Here is a 15,586-nt window from a genome sequence, read left to right on the forward strand (position 1 = left end):
CTTTCAGAGCGAGGCATGCGGTTTGGGCGAGTCTTCAATGCCTTTAATACGTCGTACACCGTAGTGAGCATAAGCAATTTTTTTAGGGGTGGGGCTGGGGGGGTGTCAAAGGTCAACAGGGGTAAAACAAAGAATTAAATTACAGAGACCTCGATTGATCACATGGTAAAAATTTATTTTTTATCTCTTGACGCACGTTATAAAGAAACCACATTAAAGAAACTCCTATATACTACAAGTTTGAATAAAATGCAACACTTTATCTCAGTTCACATTCTAACCACTACATTCCAAGCAGGGCGCAACCACTTTATGTACTGGGGAGGTAGATGTTAAGTCGTCCAGAAGAGGGGTGTCCCCTCTTCTTTGAGAAATTTTGGTAAAAGAGTGGGTGCTAATATACAAAATAGTGCTATATTTTGGACCTTTGAAACAACGTTGAAGAATTTTTCGATTCGGTTGTACCGCATTTTTTAATATAGTTATGTATTTTACACTAGGAATTCTTGTATTTTTCTTTCTGCCAATGGGAGGGGAGGAGGAGGATAATCTCTTGTTCTTCTGGGTGGGAGGGGGAGGGGTTATCCCAAGAAGTATACGTGGTTGCAGCCCCTGTTTAGAAGTTTAAATATACACAACACATGGTAGTACATTGATTATATACAAAGCAACTTTCCGTTAGTCGGTGGAATTTATAAAACGTCAACGTTGTGCATTAAAATTAAGGAGGTACGTGGCAAAAAGAGGTGCGTAGGGGGTTGGATGAGCATGCAGATAATAAGCAAACGAACATTGAAGAATAGTACAGAACAGACTTATGGCACTCGAATTCTACAACTAGGGAATCAGGCACGGATCCACAAGGCGAGGTGGGGGGGGGGGTCACCGTTTTTAACCTCACCCAGAAGTTCAAGTAGCTAGCTGATAATTACGAGATAAAGTGTAGGGTAATAATGTTGAAAGAGCACGTATATCAGTCACGTGGACATCAATTAGCTTAAAGTGTGTGAGGGGAGGGGGGGAGGCGGGGTGGTAACTATGGCCCAGTTTTTGTTAGAGGTACTCCGCCAAAGGCGTTCTCGTTTCCCCACAAAACGACAACGATATGATATGGCACGTAAATCACAGTTTACCTCCCTGGCATAACTTCCTTCGTCTCTGTCTCAAACCGTATCGGGGGGGGGGGGGTGGGGGGGGACACCGACACACGAAGCCTACAGCCAATCACCAGCGCCACTACCGATTACTTTGGCGCTCGGTCCACTTTGCATTTCTGTTTCTGCTGTTCCATAATCCTCTTTCTTTGTAACTCGCGAAGAACTACTTGGTCTATCTTTAAACCATAGGAGGTAGTACAGACCCTCTAACACAAACACGATCAAACTACCACCGATCCCTAAGAACATCATATAATAAACGCCCTGCATATCATGAACCGTGAAGGACTTTTTAGCACTTTCTTTGAAAATACCGGTTTTCGCGCATTCGAGATTACTACTGTATTGCCTGTTAACGATATCGTCGATCACACCGCGATTACGTAGAATGTTGATCGCACGGGTGAACTGATCTCGAAGTGGGGATCCAGAGGCGGTCGCGAATGCAAACGTCATATTTCCCAGAGTTTTAGCAGTGACGTATAACTGACATGGCCTGCGTCGGGATGCGTACTCCAAAATCTTCTCTTCACCCAGAAGAGTGAAATGGCCGTCCCATTGTCTACGCATGCGCAAAACAGCGTCTTCGATCCTGTATTCTATGAGATCTAGCTCTGAATTGAGGATTCTATCGAATATTTCACGATCATATGCGTTGCCATAGCGATACAGATCAAACGAAGGGCTGTCTCTAACCACCCCAAATTCAAATTGGTCTTGCATCAAAAGATCGTGTTGATCTTGTATTTTCAAAGCCGTCTTTGAAAACTTCAAGACAGTATTAAGGTTCCACAGATACAGGAAGGTCATGCAGATGGTGAACCAACACCAGAAAACAGTCAGAATTCGAAGCGCCCAAGATTTCGGGCCTTTGGTGTAACCTTGCCAAAAACCAGTCGACAGGGCGAATGCAAATGCCTCCGGTAAAGTGAAAGTTTGCCCGTCCTCTTCACTCGCTACACCCCGCTTAGCACGACCTCGCCACTCGTACTTATCATGGCGTCCTAACAACCATACGAGGATGGAAATGACGAGAAATGCACCTAGGAGAGCAAACCAAGAAGCTACGTTCAGCGGATAGAACATCGCAAAAGGATATTCAAAGGTGAAAGTGGGATGAAGCAAGAGAAGTTTGGTGTAGCTGACGTGCCATGGTGTGGTGAAATCAATATCCTTCTCACGTGCGTCATTCACTACCAAAGCGCCCATAACGACGTCCGCATCCTGTCGGCAAATAATTTGTTAAAATCTCATTAGTAGTATCTTCAGTTTCACATTACAGCTGGCTAAAATTCGATAACATTTTTCAAAAAGTAGTATTTACTCTCCCGGATGTTATTCTATATATAACCTCCAAAACATTTGCGTATAGATCTTGAAAAATATTTCCAAAAAAATGTCTCTGAGTGTTTAAAGCGTGGTTAAAAGGTGTTTGTTGAAATGTTTGACATTGTCTATGGGAAAACGTAAACAAGTATTACATATGCCAATATATATATATATATATATATATATATATATATATATATATATATATATATATATATATATATATATATATATATATATATATATATGTATGTATGTATGAACTATATCGATCATATTATACACTTAGAGAGGGTCGTTGAGAATCAAGTCGGGCCACAGGGACAGCGAAGGTCCAGTGTCCGCTTTTTGAAGTCTACTATTTCCTGAAGTACCTTATGTAAATGAAAAGAAGAAAATATCCTTTATCATGGCTCCCTGGCAACCTAATAAAACAGGGGTTCCTGGTAGTAACAACCCCCCCCCCCCCCTCGTCCGCCTAAGCCCTCTCTCTCCAGACATCTTCCCACATTAATAAGGCGTACATCGCTCGAGTAGCATCTCACATATATCTTGTATTCAACTCGTTGCTTTTCTCTAATCTGATCGAAAAATATTAATAACCGTTTACCCCATCGATAATTTCTCGTATTGCTCCGTCCCATTCTCCAGTAGATAGATCCAAGTTTCCGTACTGCCCTCTATTCATTGTAAATATTCTGAGAAAAAGAAAACATACGTCAGGGGTGATAGTACACGCCTAAGTGCCTCTGTATGGGTGAGGGAGAGGGGGAGGGAGGGAATGGATATGGTAAAAGGACTCAAGGAAGGGGGAGGGACATTACGAGGGGGTTGGGTTGTGGGTGCTTACCCCTTGATATTAAACTTGATAACTAGCATATGATGACGTGCAACACTTGCTCTCCGCTTCGGCAAGAATTGACAGTAGGGAGCGACACCTCTTTAAATTACGGGATAGAGTTGAGCAAGAAAACTGAAAGCTGTAACCCAATACGCCGCCAGTCGGGACTGTGGCCACGTAATAATGCTAGTGTGCCTAAGACCATACCTGAACCTCGTTACAAATATTTATATACATATATATATATATATATATATATATATATATATATATATATATATATATATATATATATGTATGTATGTATGTGTGTGTGTGTGTATAATGATCAGCGTCCTAGTAGAAGCCACTAGGAAAAGACTGTTAGGTCATCGTTTCTTACCGGTATTCAAATGGTATTTCCATATCCTCAGTGAATACCTTTTCCACCTCCTTCAACAGTTCCCAGCTGATACCCAAATATGAATCCTCATCTTCTGCTTGGTTATTGCTATTCGCTGGTACTCTGTACCGTCGTGCCTCTTCTCCGTGGTCCATGAAAAACGGCGGTTCCTGATTAAAGTTGAGAGGTATAATCGAGATATCATTTCAAGAGCGCATTATTTGTCTTTTAGAACCAATTTCTGTTCGCCGAAATTACTGCAGGGTATTGTCTCACCATATTGGATTGGTTTATGTGTACATAGATCACATATATATCCAACAGCCATTTTGCGTTGCAATGTATGGTATTTGATGAGTAGTGGGGGGGGGGGGAGGGGTTGCAATATTCAACCAAAAAAAGGGGTGGGGTATAGGGGAGAGATACCTGAGTTTTACAATGTTATTTCTCAACGCGATATGAATGTATCACATATAGAACTCGTTCACCATTAAAGTTTATGTTTTAATTGATTCCGCAATGGTATATTGGTGGTGGATAGTGTTTTTTCTCGGAAAACGGGGCATCGATATATGTGTTAGAGATGTTTCTCTTGCCGTCATCATCTTTCTTCTTAACCACAGATCTCACTATATACTCCCATGGATAGCACCAACATAATATAACCTGTGCTGCTATACCGATGGTCATTTAAAACTACATGGGACTACATGATACACAATACGATTGTGAGAGCGTGGTGGCCAATTGGTTAAAGCGTCGGACTCGTGATCCAAGGATTGCTGGTTCGATTCCTGCCTAGTTCATTACGTTGTGTCCTTGGGCAAGATGCTTTATCTCACTTGCCTCTCTCCACCGAGGGGTTAAATGGGTACCTGTGAGGTAACTTGTCATTGGGCGCAGTATATAACTGCTGCCGACTGGAGAGATTGTCTCTGGGACAGGTTATCATTGACCAGGGGTAATATAACGTCTGTAAAGCGCTTTGAGACCTATCGCTGGTATAAAGCGCTATATAAAAAGCAAATATTATTATTAAATATTATTATTAAAGAGAGGATGAAATGGTCACTATTGTCAACATTTGAATACCGTCGAACTATACCGCGTCACGGCTGTTAAGAGTATTATCTGTTATAATGACTCACCGTAACCATAAGAATCTTGATGTAAGCTGCACTCGATTGCCTAAATGGTTTGACATACATTCGTTTGCCTGGTTTTCCCGGCCATTTTTCTCCGCTGGCTTTCTCCCAGTTTCTCACATCCTGGGCAAATATACCAGCCTGCGAAAGAAAAGAAATTGAGGTATTAAAGCAAATGTATACAGACGGGTTGAATGTCTAGTATAGCGTTGTCCCTCTGAGACAAACTGTTTTATATGCATTACAGAAAACATTGTAAAACGGTTACCTAGGAAAAGTCCAAATCTGAAGTTCTGTTAAAAGTAAAAGTTACCGAAGTAATTTCAAATTTCGAAACTTTAATTTACAAATCAAAATGGTGGCTACATGAATGGGTGGTTTGTTTCCTGACATGTCTCCAGTACGCCTCTGTGATAACATAGACAAGAATCATCTCATTGACTCGACGGAAATATTGCATACGCCACGTGCGTGACAGTCATGTTGAACTGATGCTATTACCAAAAAATAAACCCCTTGATAAAGGAAGATAAAGCAACTCGGTCGTCAATTTGAAAGTTAGCAAAATTCGAAAACTGTGATATTGTGAGATGCGAATGCAAGTTGCATTCATCAGTCTTGTATAGCCTTTAAAGACGGGTTCGCGTACAAGAAATCGGCGGCGCTGTTTGTCACTCACCGAAAAAGTTTTGTGCCAGTCACAAAACCCCGGATGTTAATTAAAGTACACACGGGTATACTACTATACCAAGTTACAACACTGTGCTCGTGACCGTGTGTGGGCCCGCTCCGACACCCATAAGGTATACACACTTCATCGAACGTAGTGACATGATCACCACTTCTAAGGAAATCGACATCAAAGTATAGGAGTATTTTACGAAAAAAGTACGGAAAATGTTCCCAAGAAAAACAGATTTGGAAATGCTCCTGGGAAAGTGTTCAACATTGATTGTATTGAAGCTATATATACTTGCCACGTTTTCTGTGTACTTGTCTTTTCCAGAGTACATGGTCACTGTGTAGTTCACACGGTCCCCATTATCATCGAAAGAAACATCCCCGGATGCTCCTCGGAAGTTAACCTGGAAAATTTAAACCAAAAGGAAAAGGGGACGGATATTGCATGCTCCAAAAGGTACTGATTATCACGTAACAGCCTTGTATGTATGTATGTATGTATGTATGTATGTATGTATGTATGTATGTATGTATGTATGTATGTATGTATGTATGTATGTATGTATGTATGTATGTATGTATGTATGTATGTATGTATGTATGTATGTATGTATGTATGTATGTATATGTGATCTTCCCGCAAGCAGGAACTCGCGAAAGAAGCCATGAAGGCTTGTAGACTCGCAAGCTGACCGAAGCCAATCTCTCGGCACACATCCATTTAACGTCCATGTCAGGAAGTTGTTATTGAACAACACCCTTGCCAGACGACACACATTGCTGTCGGCGGGGAATCGAACCGGGGATCTCATGACTGGGAGACGCCGGCGTTAACCACTAGGCTATACTTGTATATAGTAAACGAGTACGTTAACTTGGGTATATGAGTGTATACACGTATACACTTTTGGCTAATACATGTGTATTGTCTGTTCCCTTTCGAGGGAAATGGTGATTCACATCCGACGAAGATCACACAGTCAGAGTCCCGATGCAAGGGTACTGGGGTTGAGAGCGGATCAGTCGATCGGTAGTTTGGTTTTCGTGCCCAGGTTCTTTCCTGGGCGGCTTTTTCTTTAAAAGTACGATTATATGGGGGATTACAAGGTTCTAAGCGCAAGTTGGAGTAAGTGATCTTGCACAGGTAATCTAGCCTATGCTTTAGATTACCAAAAAGTACTAATACGAGTAACTATACTATATGAAACCAGGTGTACGAACTCATTATAAGTCTGAAATATGGCATTGGTTTATGGCTAACATCTTAGTATCTTAGACAGGTGTAGCAAGTATCCAAGTAATGTGTGCTAATATGACATATCCGTCTGCTAAGGTCACACTGATATATATATATATATATATATATATATATATATATATATATATATATATATATATATATATATATATATATATATATATATATATATATATATATAATTTATATATATATATAATTTATATATATATATATATATCAAGTAACTCAACATAACATAACTATATTTTCACGTTAATCGCATCATTTGCCAATGGTAACTCTGCAAGAGCATATCAACTGGAGTGAGAGGAGAGAGGTATCGTGTTGGGGGAGCGAAAGGGGAAAGGAAAACGGGAGGGGAGGTAACGGGAAGAGAGAGGTGACGGGGGAAGTGCAAGGACAAGGTCATGGAAATGGGGCAAAGGCAAGCAGAGGGGAACGGCTACTAAGAAGAGCATTGGGAAGGTCAAAGACGTGGGTAGTAGAGGGGTAGGTGAAAGAGAAGTGGTAACTAGGTAACGTACTCACCTGCTTTAAGTATTCTTCCAGCGTTGACTTAGACTCCATATTACACGTCTCTACAGACTGAGGAAGAACGCCCTTGGCATCTTTATGCATTTTAATCGCCTTCGCGACTGCTACGACTGCATCGTAGGCCGCCCTCTGTCGGAAAGGCCAGTCCTTTATAGGTGATTGTATTGAGGTGTAGTAAAGAAGGTCGTTTGAATCCACTTTGAATCTGGTTAGGAATGCCATGTTATGGCGGTACTTTTGTTCTAGGAACTGCTGTGTGATTGGCGGATTCTAACAAAAGAGATAAGTCAACGAAAGCTTGAAGAATCTGCACACATGCCACGCGTTTAAAACCGTTTATTCGGGCCAACTTTGAATGGAACTGTATATGAAATGCACCTGCCGTACACTATCTAGAATACGTGAAACGACTACACTGCTTGTACTCGCGACCCAGTGACTTATGCAGCAAAGATATATAACTTGAATATAACTGCATGTAAGAATCAGATAAAAAAGCGGAACAAAGAAGAGAAGAGATATAGATGAAATGGTAAGGCGTAAATAAACATTCTAAAATTTTCTGAATCTGAAGTAATATTTAATATTCTGGCTGAGGTGGAGGAATGTTGGATGTCATCGATACCTCTCTCATGCTTAAGACATTCTCTTTGTACTAACTATAGTCTTTAACGATTAGTATACTTACAAAATTTCCAAATATCCAATGCCATCCGTTGCTAAGGAGTTCTGTTTCAAAAGCCTGTAATGGAAGCGAACTATAGCCAATTATTATAATTTTTATTATTAAATTTCAAAGGTGAGGGTGGGTTCCAATTTAACGTAACCATATTTTATAAATTATCCTTTATAAATAAAGGTTTATTAAAAGAGTCATATATGCAGAAATGAGTCCAACGTTTCATGGACCTATAATGAACTTTCAGACTGACTTCTATATACGCCTCGAACCTGCAGTGATCACGTGATCATGAAGACGGCAGTATCACATATAATATTCATGATCTTTGAAAGTACTGATTTCCTTTTGTTCTATGAGAATAAACATAACAAAAGACGAAGGAACATATATTATAACGTATATTATAAGCCCGTGGCTATTCTTACAACCAGGAGTAACAATTATTTATAAACTATTCTTACAACATCGGCGAATTTCCGGTTACGCATGCGATGTAAAGTAAATAACGCAACTGCTCATGCGTAACCGGAAATTATTGTTACCCCTGGTCGTAAAAATAGCCACGTTAAAGCAACTGCGCATGCTTAACCGGAAATTATGGTTACTCCTGGTCGTAAAAACAGCCTATAAACCGGTACCAACCCCTCTTCCTCCTCTGTAAAGGACATGTGTCACTTACCGTGTCAACCACTTCAACCAAGACGTCTTCGTTAGTAGCATACATTAGAATGTTTTTGATAACGTTGCTTTTAATGTACTGCGATTGCTCGTAGAAATTTCCTGTATCCAGCTCAATAGGAACTAAGTTCCATCCATATTGCAATCCTTTAGCTGAAAATCTTTCTACCAAATCGTATGCTAACATTGAAACGAGAAATCACATAGATTAAAACAAAAGACAAGAACAATTAAACAAACACATAAATATGACTTATGTAACTTACTTCTATATCTATACTTCTATCTTATAAACTTCTATGCTCTAGCGAGATTAGAAAAGTGACGGAAGTACAAGTTAGCCAAATTGAGAACTTAATCATAGTGTACCTATGTATCTCCGTTATGAAAAAGTTATAATCATTTTAATATGGTTAGATTGGGTCCACGTATTCCAAACATGCTAATTTGAACATTTATTCTGTTAGATCGATCGATTTTTTTTTTAATTCATAAAATTTAATGATTGGCCTACAAGATAGAATACAATCTTTTTTCTTACCTACGCCTCCTTCATGAATGAAGATAAAGCTCTCCCATTTGAAATGAGAGATGACCTCGGTCAACATCTCCTCTACGTCGTCCAGTTTTGGAACCATCTTAAAAGCCCCGGAGTCGTCGGCCTGGTCCAGGGCCAGCACCGGGCTATACGCATCCCCTATAATACCACCAACATCGTCACAGTCGTCCGCACAGAAGTCGTTTGGTATAATCAAGGCTGAAGCTCCGGTGTTTCGCATATCATTGCATACTATCATATAGAAAACGATTAGGTCAAATATTTCAACCAATTATTAAAGCCAAAATCTTTCAGAAAATATTCATGAACCAAAGGTCCGCAGTTATTATATAGCTTTTTATTATAGAATTTAAATTAATAGATTGAATACATAGAATTTGTAATTGTAGTTATTAAGTTATTATACAGTCGCACACACACATACACACATGACGTCATTAACAGAAAAGGCGGGAAAACGTTTTCATCTTTCTATCGAACTATAGCATAATTTGAGTAGCCTATTCGAATATACCCAGTATATGACATTTATTGAATATTTTGTTAAGTTCTAATTTGTTGATTCAAAATATATGCGTTTTTCTTTGAAATGGTATTCACTAAACTAGTCTCTGTAAGGCGTTTTAATCGACTAACTGACTTGACCCTCTGTCAAGAAGTTCGACGCCTTTCTTTTTTTCATGTGTGCAGTGAGACTTTAAAACGAACGAAGAGAAATATTTCTTGACATACTTTGGAAGACACTGTGGAAGAGCCATCGATTGTAGTAACTGCTATCTTCCAGTGCGTTGTTATGTATCAAATTGATCTGATCTCCAGTCGCAAGGATATTGCCGTCGTTGACAAAAGTGGAAGCGTCTATCATAATCTCTTTGTACAAGTCGTTTGCTGCAGTGAACTTTCCATACATTGATACTGTACAATTAATATGGAGAGAGAGAGAGAGAGAGAGAGAGAAACAGGGGGGAAATTATAGAACAAGCACAGAGTCATTTATTATATATACATATGAAGTTTCCGCTGAATATATCTTAAAGTTTGTGAAATGCATGTTGATTATATGTATTCTGGGTACCAACCTGCGCAAACCCGGCAACGTTACTCCTTACTAACATGCATGAAGAATAAGCCTACTTCTTTTTTCAAAATATTTCTCGATACGAGGTTGCTGTAAGGTTTAGTGAAATACTCAATCAAAAGTAGGGCTAGGTGTGAATTGCCAGTTTTAGGGCTCATCTGGATGGCATCAAATCCAATAGGGCGTCAGTTTTCTTCCTTCGTTTATTTCGGAGGGGGGGGGGGTGTGATGAGGGGTAATTAATGCGATGGGAGGGACACCAAGCACTGAGCCAAGCCATGCATACGTCTCGTACGCTATCTCCGGTCTATCGATTCCCTGCACAGTGCACAAACTGAGTAACTTTGTCGATTTATGTTGTTACTCCTACTATACTATACAGGGCGTTAATACAAAGTAATGATGCTAATTGCAGCTCTCTATTGGAGGGGTGGGGTGGGTGATGGGGTGGGGTGATGGCGTTGTGGGAAGAGCACTTTTTTCAGTACTGCACAAAATCTGAATATATTCGATAGGAAATCTATATGTGTTTCTGAAATCATAGCAGATATGGTATAAGTATGAATATATGTAAGTATGGACATTTGCAGATCACTATACAATACCACACAACGTTCTGCCCGATAATACCAATTTGTTCATCAAATCATTCTATGCTTTCCGTGCTCGAATATCGACGGCCTACACATGGGCACTTCCGAGCAACTGTACTTCTATATAACACTTCGTTTATGTGATAGACCTATATCTATAAACCTTCTTTTCAGCGTAGTTCAAATTTGTGAGAAAAAACTTCAAAGAGCTGTAGAATCGATTGAAATCTGCAATCTTTTCAACAACAAAAACTCAGATAGTAAGGAGTTCTTCAAATACGCATGAATACACGCACACACTTACCTATTTTAATGTTTTCGCTTGCGACCGACGTCAGTAAGACGGTGATTAGAAACAGACAACTCCATCCTCGTTGAATCATGATGATCAGTATTTAACTGTAAGCTGGACAGCATGCCCCCCTCACTTACTCTAGTTCCAAATTTCCGAATAAGGGATTAAAGAGATTAATATATTAACAGAATATTTGTCTAGCTTGAATAACAGCTGCACACACCATTAACATTTTCCGTATGACTATTGTTACCTCCAATGAACAAAATGTTCAGTTACAGTATACACCACAGAGATTGTATAGATAATGTTGATTCTATAGGGCGGGAATTGATGACGTCATAGGTATTTTCGACCAATGAGTTTCAATTTATTTTGCTCATCGTAAAAATATTTGTTGGTTAAGCTAAGAAAACGCAAAAAAGAAGAAAGAATGCTTAGACTAAATAGTCAAAGTAGTTCGAGTCGTCAGTTATAGCATTTCCCCCAAACGTTTGTTTTTCCCCTTGTCCAAGTACTGACGTTCCACTTGGTATACACAGTATTATAGCATATGGTTCACGTAGATCGACGAAACTAATAAAAATGTCTTATTTAAACATATAAAAAAGGTACGAGATCCACATACCCCCACACCAGTGTATATATATATGCTATTCTGTTCTAACAGTAAACCTTAAATCATTGCAACGTTTTTATGTTTTTGTAAATGTAAACACACTTGATGAATATCTGTGAAAACGACGTTTTCATATCATCCCTTGTGTAAATATTAAAAGAGATAACATTTGGTTTTTATATCTTCTGGGTCATATAGCTTGTAAATGCCTTTCAAATGTGAGAACTGTAATTTTTATTCGTTATTATTATTTTTTTTCAAGTAGCTCAGGCCTGGGTTGTTTGTCTTATGTTACATGCTTTATGGTTAAGTATAGCAAAGGGGGGGGGGGGGGGGTAATGGTGATATAAACTATGCATGCGTCATGGGCAGGTGATAAGAACACGAAATTGTTGGCTGACTGAATTCGTGAAATTCAACTGTTCAGGTAATGTCAAAATTCGATCAAGTGGCGTGTAAGGATGTGAGTCAATTTTTCGGAAATAGTTTGGGGGTGAGAAATTATACCGTTCGTAAATTCCCCGGAAAATTACTGCAATTTTAAAAATTGACAGGGGCGGATCCAGGGGGGGCCGACCCGGCCCCGCCCCCCCCCCCCCTTTTTGGAAATCAGTTGCGTTTTTTATGTGGGAGTACTTCAAATTCCTAATAGGCATAACTTGGTGAAAGAAAAGCCTAATATATATCCAGCTGCTCTTCCCTGAAACGCGATCGGTTTTATTCCAAATTTGAAACTAAGGCAATTATCAGGCCTACGCGACATCACGTATTAATTAGATACGGCTCAGTACTGTAGTGCTGACTATTACTGTCAGGGAAAATCAATGTACAGTTAGCAAGTATATCATAATTATCTGAATGAAAGGGGGTGTAGGCGGTTTTACACTATCTAACGCAACGTAGTCGCCAAGAACCTGAAGTATTTTTAAGGGAGGGCCCGAGGAACATGAACTTATAGCATGCTCCTCGTGGTGAAACGTATACAATTGCACTTATTAGGTGAATTGAGTGTACTGTTAATAGTAGGAGAGACTAGTGTAGGTTCTTATGACCAACTAGACCGGTTTCTGCTTTCAAACTTTATAGGAGGAGCTTCATCAGTAGTAGCCTTTGAATATTTTATATTCGGCCTGGGCGTCTCGTTCTCAAAATGCATCTATTTTCTGTGCACGAGTTTTTATGGACTCATAGTGCAGCTATAAGAGCATCTAAAAGAGCTTCGTGTGAACCTTGAGAGTCAGCTGATTCTTCGTTAGTATGAAACCTTGAGTTAACAAGTAAATCTTTGAGATTTTGGGCCCTTTTGTAGGCTAGAATCGGTTCTTTTGGAAACGGTTTGGATAATTCCGCGTGCAGGGGCGTAGCGAGCGGGGGGGGGGGTGGGGGTGTCACACCCCCAATAATTTGGTCGCTGTCGGCAAATTTTGGGTCTGTCGGCAAAAGGAGAAAAGGTGAAGAGAGCGGAAGGGGAAGAAAGAAGGAAAGCTGAATAGAGAAAAGGAGAACGGGAGCTTCTTTATCGGTTATTTCGATTTTCCAGTTCTTCATCTGATAAACTCATTCACCAATCCAATCACCCGACGCCTGCAAGTTAAAAACCTCTCGGCAAATAACTGATAATGTCACGGCCGTCAGTATAGCTACTGTAGCCAGGCTCAGCTAGACGAGTGCCAGAATCGCCAGCAACTCAGTGAAAGAAATAGAATTAAAGGCTTCCGTATAGGCCGCAGCCCATGAGTCGTGCTATCGTGTGACAACGTGTTGTTATTATCCTCTGTTCAGAATGACGTCATCGCAGATGTCATTCGTTCTCCGTGGAAAACTTAAGGACACGGCTCACGAATTGTACACAATATTTAACGTTTCTCGCTTGTATATCAATGAATGTTGTTATTTCTCATTACCGGAAAGTTTTCTGAACATTTTCATCACGAAGTTTCACTATTTCAACGATTGGTAAAAGAGAAAACACAGTTCGATAATTGGTCCCAATTAATTCTTCTTCTGCCGACTGCCATAAAAATAATATCGAAATGGAAATTCTACGGTGCCAAATTTGACTTAAAATATGCACCAGATTGCATCTAAGGACGTTTCAAAACTAAAAATTTTCCAAAGGGGAGGGGGTGTCCCCCTCCCCCATTTCAGTCACCACTTCCAGATCCGTTGGCAAATCAAATCCTCCACACCCCCCCCCCCCCAAACAAAAAACCAGTTTCTCTGTGAACGCATTCTATTTCTGTAAGAAATCAGTCTCATTGTTACATAGACGTGCGTATCGTAAGACTTCCCCTTTAATGAAGCCTTTAAAAGTGGCAAGTGGGTGTGCAGAGTTTCTGTCGAGGTATTGGAAGGTTTCCGTGGGTTTGGTGTAGACTTTGCATGGTGTCTAATAACCCATTGGTTTCAAACCTTGGACCTTTGAAGATTTTCAAATCTAGGTATGTTACCTCGGTGTGTAATATTTCTACCGTCAACTTTAAGAAGCGGTGAATTTCATTCAACCTGTTTACTAGTTGTTCAAGTTCCTGAGGTGAACCGTCGTAAAAGCAATAGAATTTCATCTCTATAACGGAGCCATTTTAAGATTTTATTATCTGTCGGTAAAATCTGGTTTTCCAGTCTATGTATGACGATATCACAGATTTCCGGAGAGGCTTGGCTACCCATGGCGCAACCGATCTTTTGTAGATAGAATTGGTTATTGAACTCGAAACAGTTTCTTGTTAAAAATATGTTCAATTATTTTGCGCATGGATATGGAAGATATATTATTTATTCCATATTCGCTTTTTTCCGCCTTCTCATTAGACTTCTTTGCATATATCTAATGCCTCCTCTTGGGGAGTATTGGTATACATGGCGACGGCATCGAGTGTAGCAAGTACTACTGCTTTTGGTAACGGGGTGGCTTCCACAATTTTCAGAATGTGATTTTCACATAGGTGCTTTGTTTTAATACAATAGGAAGCAAGAAATAGTCCACAAATTCCGATATTTTTTTCGGTCGGTGATCCGTTTCCGCTTATTATCGGGCCCTCCCTTAAAAATACTTCAGGTTCTTGGCGACAACGTTGCGTTAGATAGTGTAAAACCGCCTACACCCCCTTTCATTAATAAGTTAATCATAATTATCTCATTGAATATATCTTGTTTTATGTTTTTTCTTGGGGTGAATCTGGTGTCATAATTTTCGCGCAGAAGAAAAAAACGAATCGACGCAATAATAGTGTATCCATTGTACATGCACTGTTGAGTGTTGTTAAATATGTGTCTATCGAGGAAAAATATGTGCACAAAAAAAGCGTGTCTGCAACGTTTCTGGTTTTTCTAGTTTTTGGCGAAATGTTTCACCATTTTGCATCTAAGCACTCACAATTAACCAAAAATTTCCAAAGGTGAGGGGTTGTCCCCCTCCCCCTTGGAAATTTTTGGCCCCCTCCCTCCCCTCCCTTTTTGACCCCTCCCCTAGGACGCAGATCACTAAAGTGCTACCATCGGGATGTCGGCCCCCCCCCCCTTTCTCAAAATCCTGGATCCGCCCCTGATTGATATAATTGGCGTGTATGTAATGGCGACCTCCCCTCCACCCCCCTCCACCCCCCCCCCTCCGACCCAATGAGTTTCTATACGAGTAAGTCTGGTACTGATTTTCTGCCCCAAAATACTGAGGGATTAATGATTTTAAATCATGCTGGATAAATATGATATATTATTCTGTCTTATAATGTTGGGAAACGCAGTTTTGAAAG

The 15,586-nt window shown here is 39.9% G+C and overlaps 1 protein-coding gene across 1 annotated transcript; it reads right to left on the reverse strand.

Moving 5' to 3' along the window:
• Positions 1-150: 150 nt before the first annotated feature.
• Positions 151-11,513, reverse strand: LOC139978783 (glutamate receptor 1-like). Its single transcript, XM_071989279.1, has 11 exons — positions 11,225-11,513; positions 9,982-10,164; positions 9,232-9,480; positions 8,692-8,870; positions 8,019-8,072; positions 7,325-7,600; positions 5,832-5,939; positions 4,858-4,995; positions 3,710-3,879; positions 3,097-3,184; positions 151-2,381 (listed from the first exon to the last, which is right to left on the reverse strand). The coding sequence occupies exons 1-11, from the start codon at positions 11,301-11,303 to the stop codon at positions 1,215-1,217; spliced, it is 2,691 nt and encodes an 896-aa protein (XP_071845380.1). The 5' UTR covers positions 11,304-11,513; the 3' UTR covers positions 151-1,214.
• Between the last annotated feature and the right edge of the window lie 4,073 nt (positions 11,514-15,586).

Source organism: Apostichopus japonicus, chromosome 13, assembly GCF_037975245.1.
Source record: "Apostichopus japonicus isolate 1M-3 chromosome 13, ASM3797524v1, whole genome shotgun sequence".
Lineage (NCBI taxonomy): Eukaryota > Metazoa > Echinodermata > Holothuroidea > Aspidochirotida > Stichopodidae > Apostichopus > Apostichopus japonicus.